This window comes from Podarcis vaucheri (genome assembly GCF_965113315.1).
Source record: "Podarcis vaucheri genome assembly, chromosome: 9".
NCBI classification, from domain to species: Eukaryota; Metazoa; Chordata; class Lepidosauria; order Squamata; family Lacertidae; genus Podarcis; species Podarcis vaucheri.
This window is the reverse complement of record NC_138767.1, coordinates 16,190,587-16,212,058: the sequence shown is the minus strand read 5'-3', so window position 1 is coordinate 16,212,058 and position 21,472 is coordinate 16,190,587. Positions and strand designations below refer to the sequence as shown.

The following is a 21,472-nucleotide window of genomic DNA, read 5'->3' as shown; positions in this document are numbered from 1 at the left end:
TTCTCTGGGCACCACTGCTGTTACTGGAATTTTCAGAGATCTGGACATTGAAACAATACAAATTCTTCTCTTTGAAAGTTGAGGCGCTGGCATTCTGTTCAGTTCAGAAGCTTGCTACCCTACCGGTATATCATCACTGGTGGCGTTTTGTTTTGTTTTTGGAGACCAATACCGGAGCTGTTAATGGCTTAAAAATATTTCCACACCGACTCTCAAGAAAAATGCTGTTTCATTTAATATTTATTTTATTACCCCACATGAATTTAACAAATCAACCTGGAAATACCACCAATATACAGGGCAGAAAATGTAATTTACAAATGGGAGATACAACACCCTATAATAAATTTTAATGTAGAGTTCTTTTTTATATATAAAGAAACTAAGGAGGGAGGAGGGGGAGGGCAAGAGATAGCGCCCTTAAAAAATAAAATTGTCATCAATCTTTCAGTCCACATCTCCAGTGTCAATGGAACTTTCAAAATTATTAAATAATGGTATCTTAGACATATAGAACATTGGCAATTTAAATACATTAATTATAATTCTAAATAAATATCATCTGGGAAAGGAGGCTGCTTTAAGTACACAGCTCCATTGACCTGTGTTTAAAATGGCAAAACAAATTTACTTCTTGCTCCTTAGATAGGCTGGGCCCCAGGCCCTGGCTGAAATCAATGGCAGTTCCATCAACATCTGGGGTACCAGAGTCTGGAAAGGGGGTGAAATGACATTTTCTCTGATTCTTCAATTGATCTTTCTTTAATAACATTTTTAAAAAAGTCAAGAGGTTATAAGCTTCCTAAGTGTGATTCCCCATAGACCAACTGCTTCTTTGCAACTGCATGTAAAATAAAAAGAAATTGCAGAACATGTCACACGTAATTCAGCTTAGCTTCTGTGAACGTTAAGAGGGAAGCTGTGCTCTTGTTTGGTTTTGGAATAGGACATCCCTGGACCAAATCAGATTGGAATCTTTCTGTTCATTGGTTGGTTGAAGGAGGAGGAGGGAAAAGCCTATGTTCTTTGCTGCTCATCTTTGCATCACCCCACAAACGGTAATATAAAGTCAGCAGCATAAATGGATTAAACAGGAACCAATGATCTCTACCCCTTGGATAAAGTGCTCAACAAGCAGGTCAAAAAGTGGGTCCCTTGACAACCGGGGATTCTTAAGCTCAGGGTGTGTTTTAACAGAGCAAAAGCAGCAACAAGGCAAACAGCAGCAGCGGCTGGCTGAGTCGGATGCCATTTGGCCAGGAGAGGGGAGCGGAGAAAGGAAGAGAAAGCCAGTCCTGAGACTACAGCTGTCAACCAGTCAGAAGAGAGGGACATGATTTGGAAAAGAAACAAAAATGAGTTTAGTGTGCATTTGCTTCTTGTCCGGACCCAAGAGCTTAGTAGGATAAGTCACCTGGGTGCAACCATAATTGCTTTGTGTGTCCTTTCCCAGGAAAGGACAAGCACCTGATATTTGGATTTGCCTCCTTTTCCTTATCATTTCTGATTGGAACCTGCTCGTGTAAGGAGCTAAGCATTCAACAGTAGCTATGAAATTTGGTGGGCTGGGTCTGCCCAGCAGCCCCAAAGCAGAGGAGGGGCAGGGGGAGTGTGAAGAGCCAGGGGTGGGGCAGGCATGGGACACTGCTAAACTCTTCCCTCCTCCGGCCGCATTGCACCAAAAAAGCAGGGTGCCAGACAAGTTGTGCCCTCCGTGGACTATTTTGCCACACTTCAATGAAGATCCTGGCTGTCTGCCCCAAGTCTAGTTCAACCCTAAGGAACAACATTAAACTGGGATGAAAATCTGGAACTTGCTCCCCATTGGAGAAAGTGGCTTTTCCCTGAAATCAACTAAGGCTTCAACTTTCCATGCTGAACTTTTGCAGGGCTGTGTTCCCAGAGGGGAGCTGCAGGAATACACCCTACTATTGAATCACAGAAGCTATGAGGTCCATTGACATTTTAGCAAACCCTACAAGTACATAACAGGTCCTTCTAAACAGGAATACTGCTTCAATGCTGCAGGGCAGTTTTATATGGGACAAACATGTAAGAATGTCAGACTGACATTTTAATATCAGGAGTCAGCTGTAAAGGAAACTGTGATGCCTCACTCAAGCACAGTTTATTTGGAAGAGATTCCCACTGCTCTGTCATAAAGCCCGGTGATGACAGGAGCAAATGGGACAGTTAAGGCACAAGTTGGGAGGAGAACAAAAATGGGTCCTTAATGAGTTTTAGACTAAACAGAGAGCAGTAAATAGGCCAGAGGTGCTACAGTCCTGAAGCCCCTCTCTTCAATTGGGACTTTTATAAAGACACACGAGGATATGCTTGCAAATCTAAGACAATTGCCATTTACTCTCCTTGAACGTGGATTGAAAATTGGCCAAACCGATAGGTTACTGTTGAGGAAATGGAAGTATTTTAAAAAGGAAGGGGTTATGCCAAATCTTACGGTCAGGTGTCATACTTGCCAGTAGACATGGAAGTTGGGCATCAATAACCAGTGCAAACAAAAACCGAACCAGCCATTTCAGAGACGGTGAGATGGCGTGCTACGAAGTTCCTTCTGCTTTAAGGATCAAAAACTGAAAAATAATCTTGCTACAGCCAGTATGAGCCCTCCTGACTGCCCAACTCCTCTTTTCCTGTGCTAGCCAGGGACTCCTCAGATTCCTGCTTGTGCAAAAGAGCCACCATGAACTGTGCTTGCCCTGTAAGACCAAGACCAAACCCCTTTGCTGAAACGTCGAGTGCGTCCACTGTATGGACTACAGGGGAGCTGAAAGAACAGCGTTTTTTAAAGTACTGAAGACAGCGGTTGCAAGCAATTCCAGTTCAATTCATTAGTGCAGTATTGCTCAACTAAATTTGGAGGGGAGGGGAAGCCAGCCCACCCACCCCCACCTTGCCACCCCATAGGGAGGGGATAAACATACCTACACTGTGCATCCTCTATTCACAAGAGGCTTCTGACAACACAGTCCCAGATTTCCTGTTTCCCATACGAGATTGTCAATGCCCCACATGCATGGCCGCAAAACTACGACAGCTGGGACTGGCACACTACTGTCAGCACAGGTAGAAAGGAAACCAGGGAAGAGGGGCTGGGCAGGCCAGCTACAGAATCTAGGTGTGCCTGACACGAGCTACAAGCCCACCCATCAAAGGGGGGGGGGAAGGGTAGTAGGGTAGTAGTGCAACAAATAGCTACGGCTGGCAAGTGGAGAGAGAGAGGGAAGGAAGGAGGAAGATAGCTTTGCCATTTTGTATTTAAACGAAAGTGGGGTCGTGCTGCTGGATAACCCTGCTTCCTTTGTGAGTCTCTGTCCATCCCGCCCTCCAGGAACATGAATACATGCTACAGATTGCATTTTGTGGTTTACATTTAAAAGAAAAGGGGGGGGGGGGAGAAGAGAGGCAAACAAATGTGAAGCCTACGCTGGGACCATGGACGTTGCATCCTTTGAGGTGTTGCAGAAAATTCTTTGGGAGACGATTTTCCTTCTCACCGGCACTTCTTCATGTGTGTACTTTTTTCCCCCATTTTTTGTTTTTTTGTCCTGCTGGTTATTCATGTAACGAAATGTTTATAGACCATTGACACATTGAACCATGACGGGAAAAAGAGAAATGAAAAAGAGAACATTGCACTTTGTCCTTTGAAAAAAAGAAAGAAAAAGAAAGGCACCCTCCACTTTTGAGGCCTCTTCTCCACTTCTTATCTTCCAGGTGGCCTATTGGCACCGTAGCAAATATAGTCCTTAAAGTTTTCCAGTGGCGCCAGATCCCCTTCCACCAAGCTCCATCCTTCCTTGTTCCAGGTACTTATAAATCCCAACAAGCCAGCCAACCAGGCTGTTTTCGGAGGCTTTTCAAAGTGCAAAGAGTCCAAGGCAAGGGTCTCTCGCCTCGAAGCACCAGTTAAGGCGTACTTGGTTGCAGTCTCAGCCACTGCAAACCCTGGCGGGTGTAGTGTACCAGTTCGATCATACTGCTGTTCAGCGAGAGAGGGCAGGCGACAGCGCTGAGCTCGGAGAAAAACTCTGAGAGGGAGAGAAAGAGAAAAGAGGAAATCTGGCGTCACACGTTGGGCTCCTTGCAGCCTGCACAGCTCAGGCATGGAAAGGGTTCGGCAGAAATATAGGAGGCATTGTTCAAGCTGCCTAAATGCTTAGCTGAAAGTACCGTACCTCACTCTTAAAGACCTGCATGAGCAGAGTTTTCACCATAGCTGTTTACAGGCAACACTATCTGCCTGCTCCAGTTCTGCAACAGTGCGGGGGGGGGGGGGAGACTAACCCCACAGCACGTAATACTTGGTATTAGGAGCAAAATTCAGTTTCACAGGAATCTCAGCTTGCATTCGAACCCCAAAACATGTTCCTAGTCCATATGGAGATTAAGAAAGATATGCTTGGATGCTAAGAAAGATTGGGGGGGGTCAGCACCCTGCAGAGCTCCTCGCTTCACAGTATGACTGAGAAACAAAGTGCATTATATGAATTAGGTGAAACTGTGCTAATGTACTTAATCTGATTCATACTGAATCCACCTTTCCGTGGTACATGATTTTGTTTTCTTATTTTTTTAAGAAGATGGAGAACATACTATTCTGCCTCCTAGGAATATTATCAAGGGGCAAAGAAAGGTGGCTATAACCCCCCCACCCCACCCCCCGATAAATCTTGGTGACTGACAAGTTCCCAGTAACAGGAAGTGAATTAGACAGTATTGCAGATATTCTGCACCCCAAGGTTGTCGCCAGAAACAAACAGTGCCTGAACATGTCGTTTCAATTTTTGGAGGATCAGAGATTTAATGCCCACCAGCCAGAAGATAACTCTACCTAATTTGACTTGCATTGGCTCTTTTACCAAGAGACCACCTGAAATTAATCTCCTGCTTTGCTTACTGAATGACTGCCACATTTGTCTTTACTTCTGTCTTTTAGGATCCCATGCATTCTGACCAGTGCTAGATGAAAAATACCCTGCTAGGTATTTTATTTCCAAAGGGCAGGCAGAAACAGTTACTACTGTTCATTTGCCTTTGGACTGGCAGCCGCTCTTCCAGGGTGTCAGGTAGCAGAACTGGGAATGGCCCTCTGCCTTACGTCCCAGATGCCACTGAGCTTATTTATGCGGTTCTCCATAACAATCCTGCCAAATAATGTGCAAAACAGGCCTCCCGAGGAAAGGCAAAGCCTCAGGGCGCTGCATGGACTGTGTCAGTAGAAACTCAGGAAAACAGAAAGCCTTACTCTTATTCTTCCTGGCCAAAACATCAGCTTGTTCCCAGAAATCGTAGGCATAGAGAATATAAGAAGTGATGCCAACAAAGGAAGAAGTGATGGTTGGGATGAAGTGAGGAACGTTGACCGAGGAGCCAATGCTTCCACTTCCGCAGCTGCTGGCGCTGGAACCTGTCTGGGAGCTCACAGAGCCGGCTGGAGAGGGCATCGGGGAAAGAGGGGACGGTGTGCCTATGCTCCTGAAGGACAAAACACAAGAATCGCCATATATACCATCAGTGAATTCAGGAGCTGAGTTTCATTATCTTTAAGCAAACAGAGAGCCAGGGCTGGGGGGAGAATGGAATGGGATGTCCTGGGAGAAGCCATGGCCAACTGGAATACTAAACAGAAGCGCTGGGAACTGCAATGGTCCCCACTTGCCTTTTCTGAAAAAGACATCTATGGAAAGACGTGTTCTGGCATTCTGTTCTTCTCACACACATGCCCTCCACTGTACACTCAGACCCCAAGGCTGAATACTTGCTTTGTTCGTTAATATGCATTTTTCAGCTAAGAACCTGAACAGTTGGGAGCCACTGCCATACAATCAGTCATTCATTGCCTTATTGTGCGTAAGAGGCAAACACAGCCAGTTCAAGTCTCATTTGCCACAGCTTCTGCAAGGAACTCTTAACAGGAGTGGTCTAACTAAGCAGTGTTCCTATCAGCTGAGGGGAGCAGTGGTTCACTGGGTGGCTAATTTCAGTTGAGGAGCTGAAACTCCACTCAGTGGCAGTGGCTGTTGTGGCATTAAATTTAAACTGGCAAGACTCAAATTGCGCCTCCTATATAAACCACCAACAATGTAAATGGGTGGAAGAGAAGGCCTTAAGCAAGTGTGCTTTCCATCTAGTGAACTTTAGTGCCTAGTGGGATCTAGGCCAAGAGTTCCACAGCCCAATATCTGTTCCATCACATTAATAGACAGATCAGACTTGAGGGGAAAGGATGGCAGAGCCATCTTTTACACATCTGCTCAGAAGCCATTCCTAGTCTGTTCAGTGAACCTTCTAAATAAGTGGGCATAGGTTTGGAGCCTAAAAGTATAGTTACAAGCTTCAGGAGGAAAAGCCATCAGAAATCCCCAATTCACCCTCTTGACACTAAACCAGCCTTAAACTTCCCATGTAGGTACAGCGTGAAACTTTTATTATTTCAAAATCAGGTTTCAAGCTTTTGTAACAAGGGAAGGGTGATATAGATTTCAGTATTACCTGGCAACACACGGAGAAGGTGCTTGTGTAATTCTAGAAGAACTCTGAAACAAGGAATGGAATTCTACTCAGTTCACATTTGACACCAACTTGCAACCAGTTCCAACATTGCATTTTTAACTACGCCTTGTAAGATGCTATGTATTCATATTGTTTGAGGTCTATCTCTTCTAAGAGAATTGTCTGGATTGAGTAAGGTAAACAACGGTAACCTGAGGTCTGTCTGACGTGAGAACAAGTGTTGTGCCTACACACACCCTCATTCACTTGCCTCCATGCAAATCTTTGAGGGTTTGTTAAAACACAGTTTCCTGTTATGTCCAAATTGGGAAACTTTGGTCTAGCAAACCAGGATCAAATTGCAGCTTGCAATCCTGATTTGTGAACTGTAGTTTTAACGTGCTGGAAAACTGTGGTTCAACAAATCAGAAGTCTTGCAGCAAGTCTTGCAAGAGAAGGGAGGCTAGAACGGGAGGGAAAGTAATGCAGGCACAATCCTTCTGGGTCTGATAAATCTTTTGCTTATTAGACTAGCAGTGTTACTTCTGAACTTAGAACCAAGAGTCTGTTCTGACAGTATGTCCACTGGCCAGATTATACAGCGGTATCCTCATGTTAGCATACTACCTTGTGAGCGATTTACAAGATCCCTATTATCCTTTTGTAATAAAAGAGAAAAAGGAACAACACAAGCGGGGTGGGGTGGTGGTGGTGAATGAGACACCAAAAGGGAGCTATGATCTTCCATGAGGTTGCCGCTTCAATATTATGCTGCTCATGCAAATAAAGCAGAGTATTCAGCGCAAATTGCCCACAAACTATTGTTGGATCTGACCCAAAGACTGATGTCACAAAGCTTCTGTTTTTATTTTTAAATCAAGTTCTGAAGCTGAGTTAGAACCAACCCCAAGTCCCTGCCAAAATACGACCCACAACGTTTTCATTCTCTACCTTGAAGTGTTCAATAAGGGTCCGGGAATACTTTATTGCTGTGTCCTTCTTGTAGCGAAACATTGCCATGTACAGAATGGCTTGGCAGCGCATGCTGTGAAAACACAACCAACATTGAGCATATGAAGGTGCCTTATCAGACCTTTGGTCCATCTAGCTCAGGGGTAGGCAGCCTAAGGCCCGTGGGCTGGATGCGGCCCAAATCACCTTCTCAATCCAGCCTGCAGATGGTCCGGGAATCAGCCTGTTTTTACATGAGCAGAATGTGTCCTTTTATTTAAAATGCACCTCTGGGTTATTTGTGGGGCCTGCCTGGTGTTTTTACAAGAGCAGAATGTGTGTTTTAATTTAAAATGCATCTCTGGGTTATTTGTGGGGCATAGGAATTCATTCATCCCCCCAAAAAAAATATAGTCCAGCCCACCACATGGTCTGAGGAATGGTGGACTGGCCCAGAGCTGAAAAAGGTTGCTGACCCCTGATCTAGCTCCTTACTGTCTGCACTGATTGTCAGCATCTCCCCAAGACGGAAAGAGATCTCTCCCACCCTCTGAGTCTTTTAACCAGGTATGCTGGGGGCTGAACCCAAGAACTGCAAAGTATGGGATCTGCGCCTGTGCTGAAGCTGAACAGAAATCAAGACTTGGGGCATGCAAAGCATATGCTCAACCACTCTGCTATAACCTCTCCACATGAAAACAAAATATAAAACGATAATAGTTTTATTACTTATACCCCGTCCCTATGGCTGGGTTCCCCCAGCAACTCTAAAATAGTGAGGGCATTTTCACAGCAACCCAGTGAAGCCAGAGCTGGGGTGGAAATTGGGGGGGGGGGTGTTATATCCCACTTTCCCAAATGGGTGTCACATACAGTTTCTTGACAATCCTTAAAATAATTCTGTATCGCTCTCGCTACATTTTTAAAAATTAATTTGCTGTTTTTAGAAACAATGTAAAACACAGAAGACAAAAAAAAATTATATCCTAACTTCCTTTTAATGGTATTGTACACTGGGTAAACGTAAGGGTTTTTCCTATATTACCAGCTTATCATAGGACTGTAGAGTTGGGACCCCAGGGGTCATCTAGTCCAGCCCCCTGCAACGCAGGAATCTCAACGAAACCATCCATAATGAAGGAGAATCCACAACCTCCTAAAGGAGTCCGTTCCACTGTTGAACGGCTATCACTGGCAGAAAGTTCTTTCTAAGGTTTAGTCAGAATCTCTTTTCACGTAACTTGAATCCATTGGACTTAACCTTTTTCTTTTAAAACCCTCCCACCTTATTTCTCAAACTATAATGCTTGAAAACAGAAGATCCACTCACCAAAAAACAATGAAGATTTTTTCATGCGTGTTTGTTGAAGAGTCCGCAAAGTATTTTAATGTCATTATGAATCTGTGAGAAAGCAAAAAATAAAATAAAATAAATGTCTGCTTTTAATAATCAAAACATACATCCTGACTTGCTTACTGATTCCAGATAGTCCTGCTGACATTGAGGAAACAGTGCCGATTTAGAAAACTGATTATTTGGCCTAGAGTGGAATGGGGGAGGGCTTACTTATTTTTTCTCATTTAGATAGCCCACCTGCTATCTTCAAAGGAAAAGTACAGTGGTACCTCAGGTTAAAAACTTAATTCGTTCCGGAGGGCCATTCTTAACCTGAAACTGTTCTTAACCTCAGGTACCACTTTAGCTGATGGGGCCTCCTGCTGCTGCCGCCGCACGATTTCTGTTCTCATCCTGAAGCAAAGTTCTTAAACCGAGGTACTATTTCTGGGTTAGCGGAGTCTGTAACCTGAAGTGTCTGTAACCCGAGGTACCACTGTATAAAAGCTGTAGATTTCTCCATTTCATAATGGCGCCACTTCTGAGCTCAGGTCCTTTGCCAACGCAAAGCAATAAGTGGAAGAAGGTAGGGGGAAGGCCCCTAGCGTAGGAAGGGTAGAAATTGGGAGTATGAGCATAAGGGGACGTGCTTATTACCAGGCAAGGAAGGGGTTTCCCACTTACTTGATGAGGTCTATGGTCTCTGCGAACATGCTATAGGCTGGCTTTGGTGAGAGGGGATCAGATTCCATGGCAATGCCACACTCAATCAAGGATAGGGCAGCATCCAAGTACTTGAAGGCCTTTCCAATGTCATCTGTCTGTTGGAGAGAAGAAGAATGGTGGTCAACTAACAAGGGTTCAATGCTCTGTACAATCATTTGGACTGATGCCAAGAATTTGACATGGGAACCTCTAGCCTCACGATGGCAGCCGATTTCCATTTGAAGGCATTCCCCCTGATCCCCCTTTAATACCCACATACACACTTAACATGCTTAGCTATGGTTTGTTTACTGCAAACAAGCAACAATCTGAAGTCCTCCTTGAGTGATTTCCCCCCCAAGCTTAATTTTCTTGGGAGGCTAGGGTGGTTTTGCTGGAGACTGCAGCTAGGGAGACAAGAATTAACCTTTCCTCCCTCTAGCATCAGTTTCCAGGAAGATCACCCGGCGCTAACAATTAGGCTTGATAAAATATATTTCTTTTGGAGCAAATGGGAGGCTTTTCACCCAGGCCAAATTTAAGAGGGGGCAGGGGGATGGGACCCAGCAGTCTCCAGGGATGGCTTCTCTGGGTGCATGTGACCCATGGGCAACGCATTTGTAATCCATGCCCAAAACACACGGAACAACTGGGCAGAGGTGGGTCCCAAGAATGGAACGGAACTGTGCAAAAGTTTAACATGGCCATTTCAAAGGACGCACATATATTTTGAAGCACCAAATCTATTCACTGCTTGCTGTTAAGCATGATTACATCATCCAGTGGAACACAATGCACTCAGAAACTGGTGCATCTGAGAGGGAAGAACTCATTACTGCTGCTTAAGGTAAATGGCGTTATGCAACCAGACTAGCTTTCTCTAATCATAAAAAGCTTTTTAGCTTTTTCGAAGCAGGAGGGAAGGGAAGGACCAGGGGCTATTAGAAAGCAAAGAATTTACTTTCATAATTGAATAAGCAAAGTCCATGTATGCACATATTGGCGCTGGCAAATGTCAGCTACTTGACAGCATGCTGCTGTGCCCTTTCAGAACATCCCAAATAGATGGCTGGGGTTGATGGGACTTGTAGTCCAAAAGCAAATGATGCGCACTAAGTTGGGGAAGGCTGTGCTATGTGACTTGAGTAGCAAACATGTCTTAAGTGACTATTCCCTACATTCTGTCCCACTCCAAGCAACAACCAGAAACCAAACCCAGAATTGAACTTTGTAGCCTTCAGAATGAGGTAGCAGAATGGGCTGTACACCACCAGAATGTGGGGTACGCCACTTTCAAACATTCCCCCATATTTTAAAAAGCAATGGACAGACTGGTATAAACAGCTTGTGTCTAAAAAGACTGTTGGAGAAGAAGAGTTGAAGTGGGGGTGGGTAATGACGGGGCAGAAATTATGTCCCAAACCAAGCACTCTTGGTGTTGTTAATGCCTTGCCAAGACCACAGAGGCCAAGGGAAGTAGTCTCCCCTGCCACAGAAGACCATCACAGAGCACCAGGCCTGAGTAACACAAGCTGTTCGTGTCGTGAACCATAACACTGAAGCCCAGATTGAGCAAATGCAGGAAATGAGTTCCACCCACAGAATTTCTACACTTTAATTAAGTAGAAGGGAGTTTAGTTATCCGGCTGCTCAGAACTTTGGGCAAACTTTCTTGCATCCAGCACTAAGTCAAAGCACTTACCATTGTGTCGGCTTTGTGCCTCAACCTTTTGGCCTCGTTTAAGTGAAATTCCACTGGATGTTGTCTGAAGCGAGACACAAGACAGAATGGGATTTTTCAGGTTTTTTTTAAAAAAAGTAAATGAAATACTAGTTTTGGAAAATGTACATGCTTTTGCTCTGCACAGGTTGAATTAGTCAAACCTCTTAACGTGCATTAATGAACTCAGATCTTTTACATCAAAGAAACTACCTACTTGCCTAACACTTGTCAAGACATAGAGAGAGAGATCTTTATGTGTGATGTCTCCATGCTTCTCCAACTAAAAGGCTCCCTGCATTCAATAAACTAGCATGAGGGAGAGAACAATGCTAAACATCTCTCCTCAGAATGCTATTTTTATATGTGCAATGATTTAAAAACAAAACCGGGAGTAGAGGCACTTAAAAATGCAACCCATGTTCCTGAATTTTCAAGAGATACACTACAGGGTTCTAATACCTTAATATGCCATAGTTTCAGTCATGCTTCCTTGCTTGAAATACAAGAGACAAAGGATACACAGCACCCTCTTGGTTCTAATTCTGACTGTTGCTATCATATACATCCTTTGAAAATTTAGACTACATCAGAAGCTGTAAAAATAGATCGAGGGGTCCATGTGTACAAGCCATATGAGGGGAAAGTTTGAATGGAGAAGCAAAATGACATCTATCTGGACTTAGGTGGGGTAGGGGAGACTTAAAAAAAAAAAGATTTTTTGTTTCAGAGAATGGCAAGCTAGGTGGTTGACAAGAGAAGAAAACAAGGAAGGTAAAACGAGAGCTCAAAAGAGAACTTAACCAGAAAGGAACAGAAACTGCATTCTTACTTGTGCGGCTTGCCCTGAGGTTTGGTTGGCTTGGAGGTACCATTTGGCAAAGAAGGCACTGGGAAAGGATTTGGAACATCATCTGCAGATCTCTGAGAAATCAAAGAGGAAAAGGCATCAAGTAAGTTATGTACTCAGAAAAAGATAGCCACATCAAAACTTTTCCTTTCCAAGATGAGTATGCATTTATTTGTTCCAGGACATCTCTTTTCACTGGATTTTTTAACAGAGCAGGATGAGGAAACTTGGCTTCTGACTAGAAATGTTCCAACAGGCTGAATGTTTTCTAGAGGGTGGAAAAGAATAAGTCACGGACTCTCCCCCCAACCCCTTTGATTCACAAGCCCCAAGTGAGCATGAACTTGCATCTAGTGTTAGGAAGTAATATGGCTGCTGCTCACCCACATAATGGGTGAACTGTCGGACTCTCCACTCAGCCAAGCTGATAAAGCTCATCTTCCGGCCAAGCCTTCGGAATCGTCCTCCAACAATAATTAATGACCTGAGCCTCTGATAAGGCTCCAAGGTACATTCCCCCATTTGTAGAGTTTCCAGCAGCATGCAGAAGTGATGAGATTTATGGCTACATGCTATGCTTTATTTCTAATCTACACAGACAGCAAAGAAATATACATCCTCTCTCTATGAAAGCAGAGAGCAACTGAAACAAAGGAACAGGAAAACCAGTACGTCACATCCGTCTCCCTTCTCCCGTGAGACTTCCAACAGCCTGGACTGTCTCTGGAATGTAAACAGAGCCTTGTGACTCTAAGCAGCTGCTCAGTGGCAAAACAGAAACTAACATGAACAGCCTGCTGAATTTTTTTTCAGCTGGATGCAGGTGACAGCAGTTCTTAAGGTTACTCACAGAGAGGTCTGAAAAATGTGGTTCTGAAGGTTAGCTAGCAGAATTGCCCCTTGTTTCTAAAGCAGCGAAACATTTAACTTAACATTTGCGAACAACAAACTCAAATAACCGATTGATCAGTTGATCAATAACACACCGCTACAACAAATCTAGACCCTCCCATTTGGGAGCAGGGTTTAAGGGTTTATTTTCTTCACTGCTCTTCCTTGCCATGTGTGTAATTAGCATGCATACTGGAAAAGAACTATGAAGAAATCTGTTTTAAAAAGCGAAAGACAAGAACAATGGCCTCATGTTCAACACTATTTGAAGCCAAATTGCACAGCAATGGTTCTGCCTCTCCAGTTGTACTTCCTGACAGAAGGGAACAGTCATGACAACAGAAAGAAACCTCTGCTGAATCAGGCCAAGGTTTTAGCTAGTCCAGCACTGTCATCAATCCTACCCTTCTTTTGGCTGCTAGATGCTATTACAAGGTACAACGCATTGAAACATGGATATTCTATTTATTTATCATGGTCAACAGCCACAGACAGACCCCCTCCCCCAATGAATCTATGTCATGCTTTATAAAAAGCCATTTTAGGTGGTGGCCATTATCGTAACTTGGAGCAATGAATTCCATAAATGGATTATATACCAACTTTGGATTGGTATACAAGCTACAATCTTTCCTAGATCAGGATAACTTTGTTACAACAACTCATTCATTATTCGATTACTGTATTTTGAGCTATGCGGTACAAGGCTTTGGTACACTTTAAGTGAAAAGTGGTATTTAAATCTTGTAAAATATATTATATATATAATAAATAAGTGTAATAATGTGTGTGATACCAAGGAGTGAACCTGCAACACGATGAATGTATTTTTAAACACTTCAGTATTATTCATTTATTATTAAATTTATATACCACCTGTCATGACAGAGTGGTTTATGTTATAAGTAACACCAGCCTGCTTGCTCCACCTACCCCCACCCCACCCCACCCCAGGGGGAAAAGAGACACAAATAAATTAGGCAGAAAATGTTGAATGGGAAACTCACTGAAAAGGGGAAAGTATATACAGTAGAGGCAGTTCCCAGACTGACAGCTCTTGCACCAAACAGTAGGGGCTGCTTGGGAGACTGGAGCAAGCCGTAAAATGCCCCCCAAATAAGTATTTGAAACCTTCTCCCCTGAGCAGCTCAAGGTCAAGCACTGTAAGGAAGAGGTCATCATCAAAGGCTCCAATTGCGAATTTGTCATTGACACCTACTTTGTTGCTTTTTGAGCTTTCGGAAGGCTTCCCCTCCAGTTTCCTGTGCTTGGAGGATGAAGAATCCTTGTGGCTTTCCTTGCTCTTGGCAGTGCTGATACTGAGACCAGGAGGCTGGCTGCAGGCACCGCTTTCATTCTTTGGCCTCTTCTGGGCCATCTTGGCTGGTTTCTGCGCAGGAGACAACGGTGGAGGCGGCGGTGGAGGCGGCGGCGGCGGCAGTGGCATCTCTTGTCTTTGTGTCTCTACTGATGGCTTTGAAATCCTGGAGAGGGCGAGTCAAATCAGTTTTAAGCCATATGGCTTATTGTAAAGCCTTCATTGGTGGAAGGGGAAACACAGGGGCTCTGTTTATTTAGTGGGAGATGCTACAAAACAGACAGCTGAAAAGACTTCATCAAGAGCAGTGGGGAGGGGGAATTAGGGACTTTCTGGCAATTCATTTGCACATTAACCATCTGTAGAAGCCAAACATGTATCCAGAATAACACACCCTTGGGCTTTGTCTCTAAAGCAGAACTGAAGCTAAGGATCCGATTAAATGTAGCTGCTGGGAGACATAACAATTTGGTCCCCACAATGTCTGAGGTCCAAAGAGCTACTTTCAGGTGGACCCAGAAGTTTGGGCAAACTACTAGGTTTTTTTTAATTTTTGCTTTGAATGTCCGGGACAAATGTGGAAGAACTTAAGAAGCTATCCTCCCATTTCAAAAGTGGTTTGCCATCATAGGAACATGGCTGTTGTTCAAAGCCCCCCTGCAGACGCAGAACATTTATTATTAGTATTATTATTAGTCTGTGCAGGGAAACATTTGGCTTTTAAACAAAATACTTCTGAAGACTCTGTCAAAAGGACTCCCAGTGTCATTCTTGAACCCTTTCAGATCCATGGCTTAAGTCACAGTAAGTCATTTTGTGTACGTTGAACATAGATTTCGTTTGTGATCTCTGCACTACACAGGGTCAGAAACTGGGGCAGCGACTCACAGTTGCAATGCTAAGAATTCTCTCAGCCAGACTGAAAAGTGACCACAATGCAGTCCTTTTATAGCACAACAAGCAAGTTTCAAACAAAAGACACTCAGAGGTACCACCTGTTCCTATTTTCCTTCTGCTCAAGATTGCAATCACCCTGCATACATATTTATCTATAGAATCCTGCCAATTACTTTAGGATTAAGTAAGACAATGGATTGGCAAAGAACGTTAAAATATTGTCAGAATGCAAAATGATTATTCGTAGGAGTGCAACGATAGTAAGAACATCCGGGACAATGTGCTCTTTTAAGATTCAAAGGATTTATTGTTGCAGATTCTAGTATGGCCAACAGAATTTTTGGATCTTTAACTACTATTTATTTGGTGCACTTATATGCTGCTTTTCTTCCATGGAGCTCAATGCAGAATGCATGGCATTCCTGCCCAGGATTTCACCCCCAAAACACTCCCATGAGGTAGTTTGAGCTAAGAGATAGTGGCTAACCCAATATGTATTCTGAGCAAGGATCTGAACCTGGGTTCCCGCAGTCCTAACACCCTAACCACTACATAGCACTGGTCCTCCATGAAACTGCAATATTCATAATACTTTGTTTTTCAAAGTCCAGTACCAGGCCTGGATATGTTACATAAGCTTTACAGGCAGAACTTGGAACGTGAAGCTGCATCACACATGCCCAAATCTAACACTCAAGACTAGCTCTTTGGAGATTACCTTGGTTTAATTCAGTGTTTCTCGAAGTTGGGTCCCCAGCTGTTGTTGGACTACAATTTCCATCATCTCTGACCACTGGTCCTGCTAGCTAGGGATGATAGCAGTTGTAGTCCAAAAACAGCTAGGGACCCACTCCTTGTGGCTGGCTAATTCCACAATTCCACAGCACTTTGCAGAACTATGTTGCAATGTAGACCAAGAACTTCTTGATAGTCTGTGGCCTGGTTCAAAAGTAATGCAAAACCATGATTTCCTCCTGCTAGAACAGGCTGTGGCAAACCCTTCCCTTCTCCATGCACTAACAGAGGAAGTTCAGAGCTTCCCATTTTCTGTCCCCCATCATATTTGAATGTGGGAAACTGTGGTTTGTTCTAACCAGGTCCAAAACATGAATTCAAGGCCCTTTTCCTTTTAAACGAATGAAAAACTGCAATTCAAAATGAGAGCTAAGTTCGAGAAACAATGGTTTGATTTATTCTTTATGTAAAAACATGCTGCATCCTCATCACAATTCACTATGCCCCCGATCCAAATATGCACATGTGCATATGCATCCATGTGCATCAGCCAGGGCTGCAGGAACACTCCCTCAGTAAGATATTTCCACGTTACCAAGCGTTGTTCTGTAGGCGAAAGGGCAGGACTCCCTGTTCTAAGCACCCAAACTGCAACAACTAAATTGCCTGAGCTCTTCCCCTTCTGGCGAGAGTTAAGAACACACAGAACCCAGGCCGCATCAGGGTTTAGGGATTTGTTGCCCGAAGCCTGGGAAATTTTATAAAGTTTTAAAAATAAGTGTCCTTACCAGCAAGCCTTGGGATCTACTAGGTGCCTCAGATTTAATCTAAGGGGAAAGAACAGTTTGAACAAACGCAGCACTGATAACAAAGCAAATATTTGCTAACTGTTTCGTAACATGAATATTAAACAATGCCGTGTATGGGGGTTTCTGGATATTGCCAGCACAGTCCCAACAGCCTTTAGTGCTGCAAGCAGTAGAAAAGGTTAGACTCCTACAACTGAGACAGTCACAGCCGCAATAGCCATGCTGTAGACTTAGGCCATTCTTTAGCCAAAATAATGATTTATTTATTTTTTTAAGCTGAAAGCACAAAAAGGGAGCCACTGCCACCCACTTATTTACACGAGAACTTCATACTCACTTGTTTTTACTGGAGTCTTTGTGACCTGACAATGGGGGTGATTTGGTTTCTCTATCCATCTTGACTTTTTTCTGATCGCTTCTCAGAGAATCTTCCTGCTGATAAAAGGACAAATGCAGAACATGACAGTATTATTATTATTGTTGTTGTTGTTGTTTACTGGATTCCTTACCTGCATTTCATCAAATGGTCTCAGGCCAGGTGTCAATAACATAAAACACAGGGTTAAAACCAGTCAGCATTGTTGCTGTTTTTCCAGCTAACAGCAAGTGGCCTGGGCGGCTGGATCAGATAAGGAGCCACAGGCTTGCATCCATGGTTTCCCATGCAGCTAAGATATAAGCACAGTGGAAGGGTGCTTCTATGTACATAGTTTTCCCAAGCTGCAGGAGGGCCTAAATGCACAAGAGAGAAAAGCTACTGGAGGCCTGTGGACAAAATCTGTTCTCCAAGTAGCCTGGCTGATCCCCAAGTAGCTCTGCCACCCTCCATCACCCCTTCCTATTATGCATGGACACAGGAAAAGGGCTCTTCTAACATATTTGGATGAGGTTTGTACAGCAAGAGAGGCTTTGACGAGGCACTTGCCTTCTTCTGTATCACAGCTGTTGAGTTCCTCCACGCATGACGAAGGAAAAGAAGAAGAAGAGTTGGACTTGATATCCCGCCTTTCACTCCCCTTAAGGAGTCTCAAAGCGGCTAACATTCTCCTTTCCCTTCCTCCCCCACAACAAACACTCTGTGAGGTGAGTGGGGCTGAGAGACTTCAGAGAAGTGTGACTGGCCCAAGGTCACCCAGCAGATGCATGTGGAGGAGCGGGGAAGCGAACCCAGTTCACCAGATTACGAGTCCACCGCGCCTAACCACTACACCACGCTGGTCAAAAACAGCTGAGGGGCCTAAAAGGAGAAATTGACCCAAGCCTTCATTGCTGTTCACACTGTCACTGAGGTGAGGAGGTTAAAGACCTGTCCACACAGCCCTCAAGCTTCAGGGGTAGTGAATTAATCAACAATAGTCTTTCAGCCCTTCTGTTCTTGCTCTTCAGTTGAAAATGTGGCTGGTGGGGTGTTAACTGCTTGCTAGAAAGTGTTATATTTATAGAGATGAATGTGACTGACTTCATATTGCTCCCCCACAAAAAGTTGCCAATCATTAATCAGCATGTGACATGCTGATTTCAAAATGTAATCCTAGTTAGCTAATTTAACAACATCTAGCAGGACTGGAATTTCCATTCTTCTTTCTTATTTGGGGGTAGGGGGTGGGCTTGGGGAACCGACTGATTTACTCAGCGGTCCAAGCAAGAGAGAAATCTCTAGCTCAGCAAGACCAAAGGAAGCCATGTATACAGGATTTTTTTCCTGACCTTGGATGATTCAGATAAGGCTGCCTTTTAAGCCTGTTCAATAGATATAAAATTCCTGGTGAGTATGAATTAAACTGAGACTGCAACACAAAAATTCCTTCTGGTCAAGTCACTGATAGCAGCTGATTGTACTTTTGTTTGCCAAAAGGGAAACACACACCAGAGAGTTAACCCCACGCGGATCCCCCCCCCCGAAGCTATTTTAACAAGCATCAGATACACGTGAGGGGGGGTGGAGGAAGTTATCGAGACAACTTTTATACACAAATGCTTCCAGCAGAAAACCACCACCGTCCAAACCAAGGGAATATCAGGATTAGAAAGAATGTACTATGCAAAGCAAAGCAAGTAAACCTTGGAATTGCATGATCTTAGCCACAAGACCGAGAAATGATTATTATAGCAACTACCAAGTGACTACTCTGAGTCACTGAGCTTGCTACTCAGTGACTATTTTTACCAGTCAGCTCACTACCCCAAGTCAATTGCTGCATCTAAATTTTTTTAATACAAATGAATAAAAGAAGGCAAAACATATTAAAATATTAGCCATTATAACATTTTAAACCAGTGTGTCATGTCACTGCCCATTAATTAAATCGGCAACATTTAATTTTCTAGCTTAGTTTTCTTGCATTTAAGAAAAAAGTATATGGATGTTAGGTAGCTAAGTTACTTGCTTGCCACTTTTGATTACACCAACCCCTAATATCCTATCTGTCTGTCTGTCTGTCTGTCTGTCTGTCTGTCTGTCTGTCTCTATCCATCCTTAAAAAAAGAAAATAACATCTACACAAAAAGTAATGTTGTTATCTGGCCAGCTACCATTACGTAGGATATTCTACGTGTTACTGATTTAATTCTGTAAGGTTATTTTAAGTTTCTGATTCGATCATCAATATTTTGTAGGGTATTCGGTTTTTATTTTGTACACAGTTTTAGAGATTGCAAGAGAAGCCAGGAGTCACATTTTAACATCCCACAATTCTCCAGAGTGCACGGCAGGGCCCCCAGTTCATCCATCACATTAAACCATTAAACTGGTGCACGCTTTTTAGATATTATTTCCACAGCCGAGAACAAGCCTTGATTACTGCTTGCAGTTTGCATGCAGTGCTGCGGCGGCACCACCACCAATGGAGGAGAACCGTGCAAACTTTTGAGCATCATGCACCGGCGCTCTCTATTTAATGTGGCATGCGAGCCAGGCTACTGTCACCCCAGGGGTTGCTGTGGAAAACTAAAATAGCAGGTTCACAGATGCAGCCAGCTGTCACGGTGGAGAGAGGGCAGCTGCTTTAGGATGTCTGGGCCTGATACTGATCCCTTTTCTAATCATCTCTATCATGGAATCTTCCGTTCTCTCCACCACTATATTGCTGAGCTGAGCTGAGCTGCCATTTTCGTTGACCTCAAGACCTCCACGAATCACAGCCAGTACAAATCTCTCACACACAAACATAATGTGGTTAGTGGAGGTGATGTAGCACCGAATATGTTATTCTGAACTGCTGAAAATACAGCTAAGAAGGGATGGATATTGTGCGTCCTATTTTTTATTTATTTATTTTTTAGCAAAGAAACAAACAGATAAATAAGGTAAAGGCAAAGGGACCCCTGACCATTAAGTCCAGTCGCGGACGACTCTGGGGTTGCGGCGCTCATCTCACTTTATTGGCAGAGGGAGCTGGCGTACAGCTTCCAGGTCATGTGGCCAGCATGACTAACCCGCTTCTGGCGAACCAGAGCAGCGCATGGAAACGCCGTTTACCTTCCTGCTGGAGCGGTACCTATTTATCTACTTGCACTTTGTGCTTTCGAACTGCTAGGTTGGCAGGAGCAGGGACCGAGCAACGGCAGCTCACCCCGTCGCGGGGATTCGAACCGCCGACCTTCTGATCAGCAAGCCCTAGGCTCTGTGGTTTAACCCACAGCGCCACCCGCGTCCCTCAAACAGATAAATAGCACGTGGTAAAATAAACACAAGGAATACTGAAGGGTTAAAATAAAAAGTACCAACTGCACAGGTCTCCCTCTCTCACCTTTCTCTTTTTGACAGACTTGCTTGGCGCATCTTCTTGTCTCCTCTTGTCTGCATCCTGCTTCTTCAAGCTGTGGCTCTCTCTGACCTCCAGTCTTTTGGGGCAGTCCCCCCCCTTCCGGGGCGGATGTGGGACCCGCGAGAGGAGAGCAAGCTCAATTTTAACCACAAGCGAGGGAGGGACCGGGCAATCCCTCAAGGGCGACAGCAACTTCTTATCCCTGATAGGCAAGAGAAACTTGTCCTTGTCCTCTCTTACCACAACAGCTGGTTTCGTGCCGCTAGTTCTGCTGGTGGCGGGAACCCTGGGGCTCTGGCTCAAAGGGCTGAGGGGCAACAGCTCCAGGGCACTGCCAGCCGCACTGTCTTTTGCAGCACCCCGGTCCGAGAACAATTTAACAGTGGCCTGGTGCAAGCTCTTGTGCTTTTTCTTCTCGGCGGGCTCCGGCACTGCCAGCTTCAGTTCCTTCTTGTCGCCAAACTTCAGCCGCCCTTTCGTTTTCACCTTGGGCTTGTCTTTGGAAGACTGGTCCTTCGCCCCATACAGACCGGGCGGCTCACTCTCTACCGTCAGGCCTCGCTTCGGTTCCTCCGGTGCTGCGACTTTGCTGGACTTCCTGGGCTGCTTACTGCCCACAACCTGGTGGGACTGGGGTTCCTCTGTGTGCACCGGAGACTTCTGGTAGCTGCGCTTGGTAGGGAGGTGTACGTCTTGAGCTGACCGCGGTGCTTTGCTGGCAGTTTTCGAGTGTCCATCTGTTGGCTGCGAGCATTCCCTTTTGCTGCTGCTGCCGCTGCAAGTTTTCCCTTGCCCCTTGCCTTCCTGGAGACTCCCCCTGCTGCGGTCATCCTCAAGGAAATTCTCGGTGGGAGACACCGGCTGGTTCACCTTGATCAGCCAGTTGTTCAGCTGCCATCTGTTGGATGTCTGTGGATCGGGCTGTGGCGAAAAAGAAAAGAGAAACACCAGTCAGTTGTGCGCCCGTCACAAAGCGC

At 44.5% G+C, this 21,472-nt stretch overlaps 1 protein-coding gene across 8 annotated transcripts in view; it reads right to left on the bottom strand.

The window, feature by feature from the left end:
• Positions 1–222: 222 nt before the first annotated feature.
• Positions 223–21,472, bottom strand: part of AFF1 (ALF transcription elongation factor 1) — a 149,280-nt gene continuing 128,030 nt past the window's right edge. For 4 of the 8 annotated variants that reach the window (XM_082236320.1, XM_082236323.1, XM_082236319.1 and 1 more), the window contains 12 exons: positions 20,478–21,416; positions 17,066–17,163; positions 16,708–16,746; positions 14,189–14,453; positions 12,061–12,152; positions 11,211–11,274; positions 9,488–9,624; positions 8,798–8,869; positions 7,468–7,561; positions 6,517–6,560; positions 5,270–5,499; positions 223–4,052 (listed from right to left, as the gene is read on the bottom strand). In XM_082236320.1, coding sequence (XP_082092446.1) covers positions 3,931–4,052; positions 5,270–5,499; positions 6,517–6,560; positions 7,468–7,561; positions 8,798–8,869; positions 9,488–9,624; positions 11,211–11,274; positions 12,061–12,152; positions 14,189–14,453; positions 16,708–16,746; positions 17,066–17,163; positions 20,478–21,416 — 2,196 coding nt within the window. In that variant the 3' untranslated portion in view covers positions 223–3,930. Of the gene's footprint in view, positions 4,053–5,269; positions 5,500–6,516; positions 6,561–6,597; positions 6,850–7,421; positions 7,562–8,797; positions 8,870–9,487; positions 9,625–11,210; positions 11,275–12,060; positions 12,153–14,188; positions 14,454–16,707; positions 16,747–17,065; positions 17,164–20,477; positions 21,417–21,472 lie in introns of those variants that run through there. The other 4 variants (XM_082236321.1, XM_082236324.1, XM_082236325.1 and 1 more) reach the window with 4 other exon arrangements.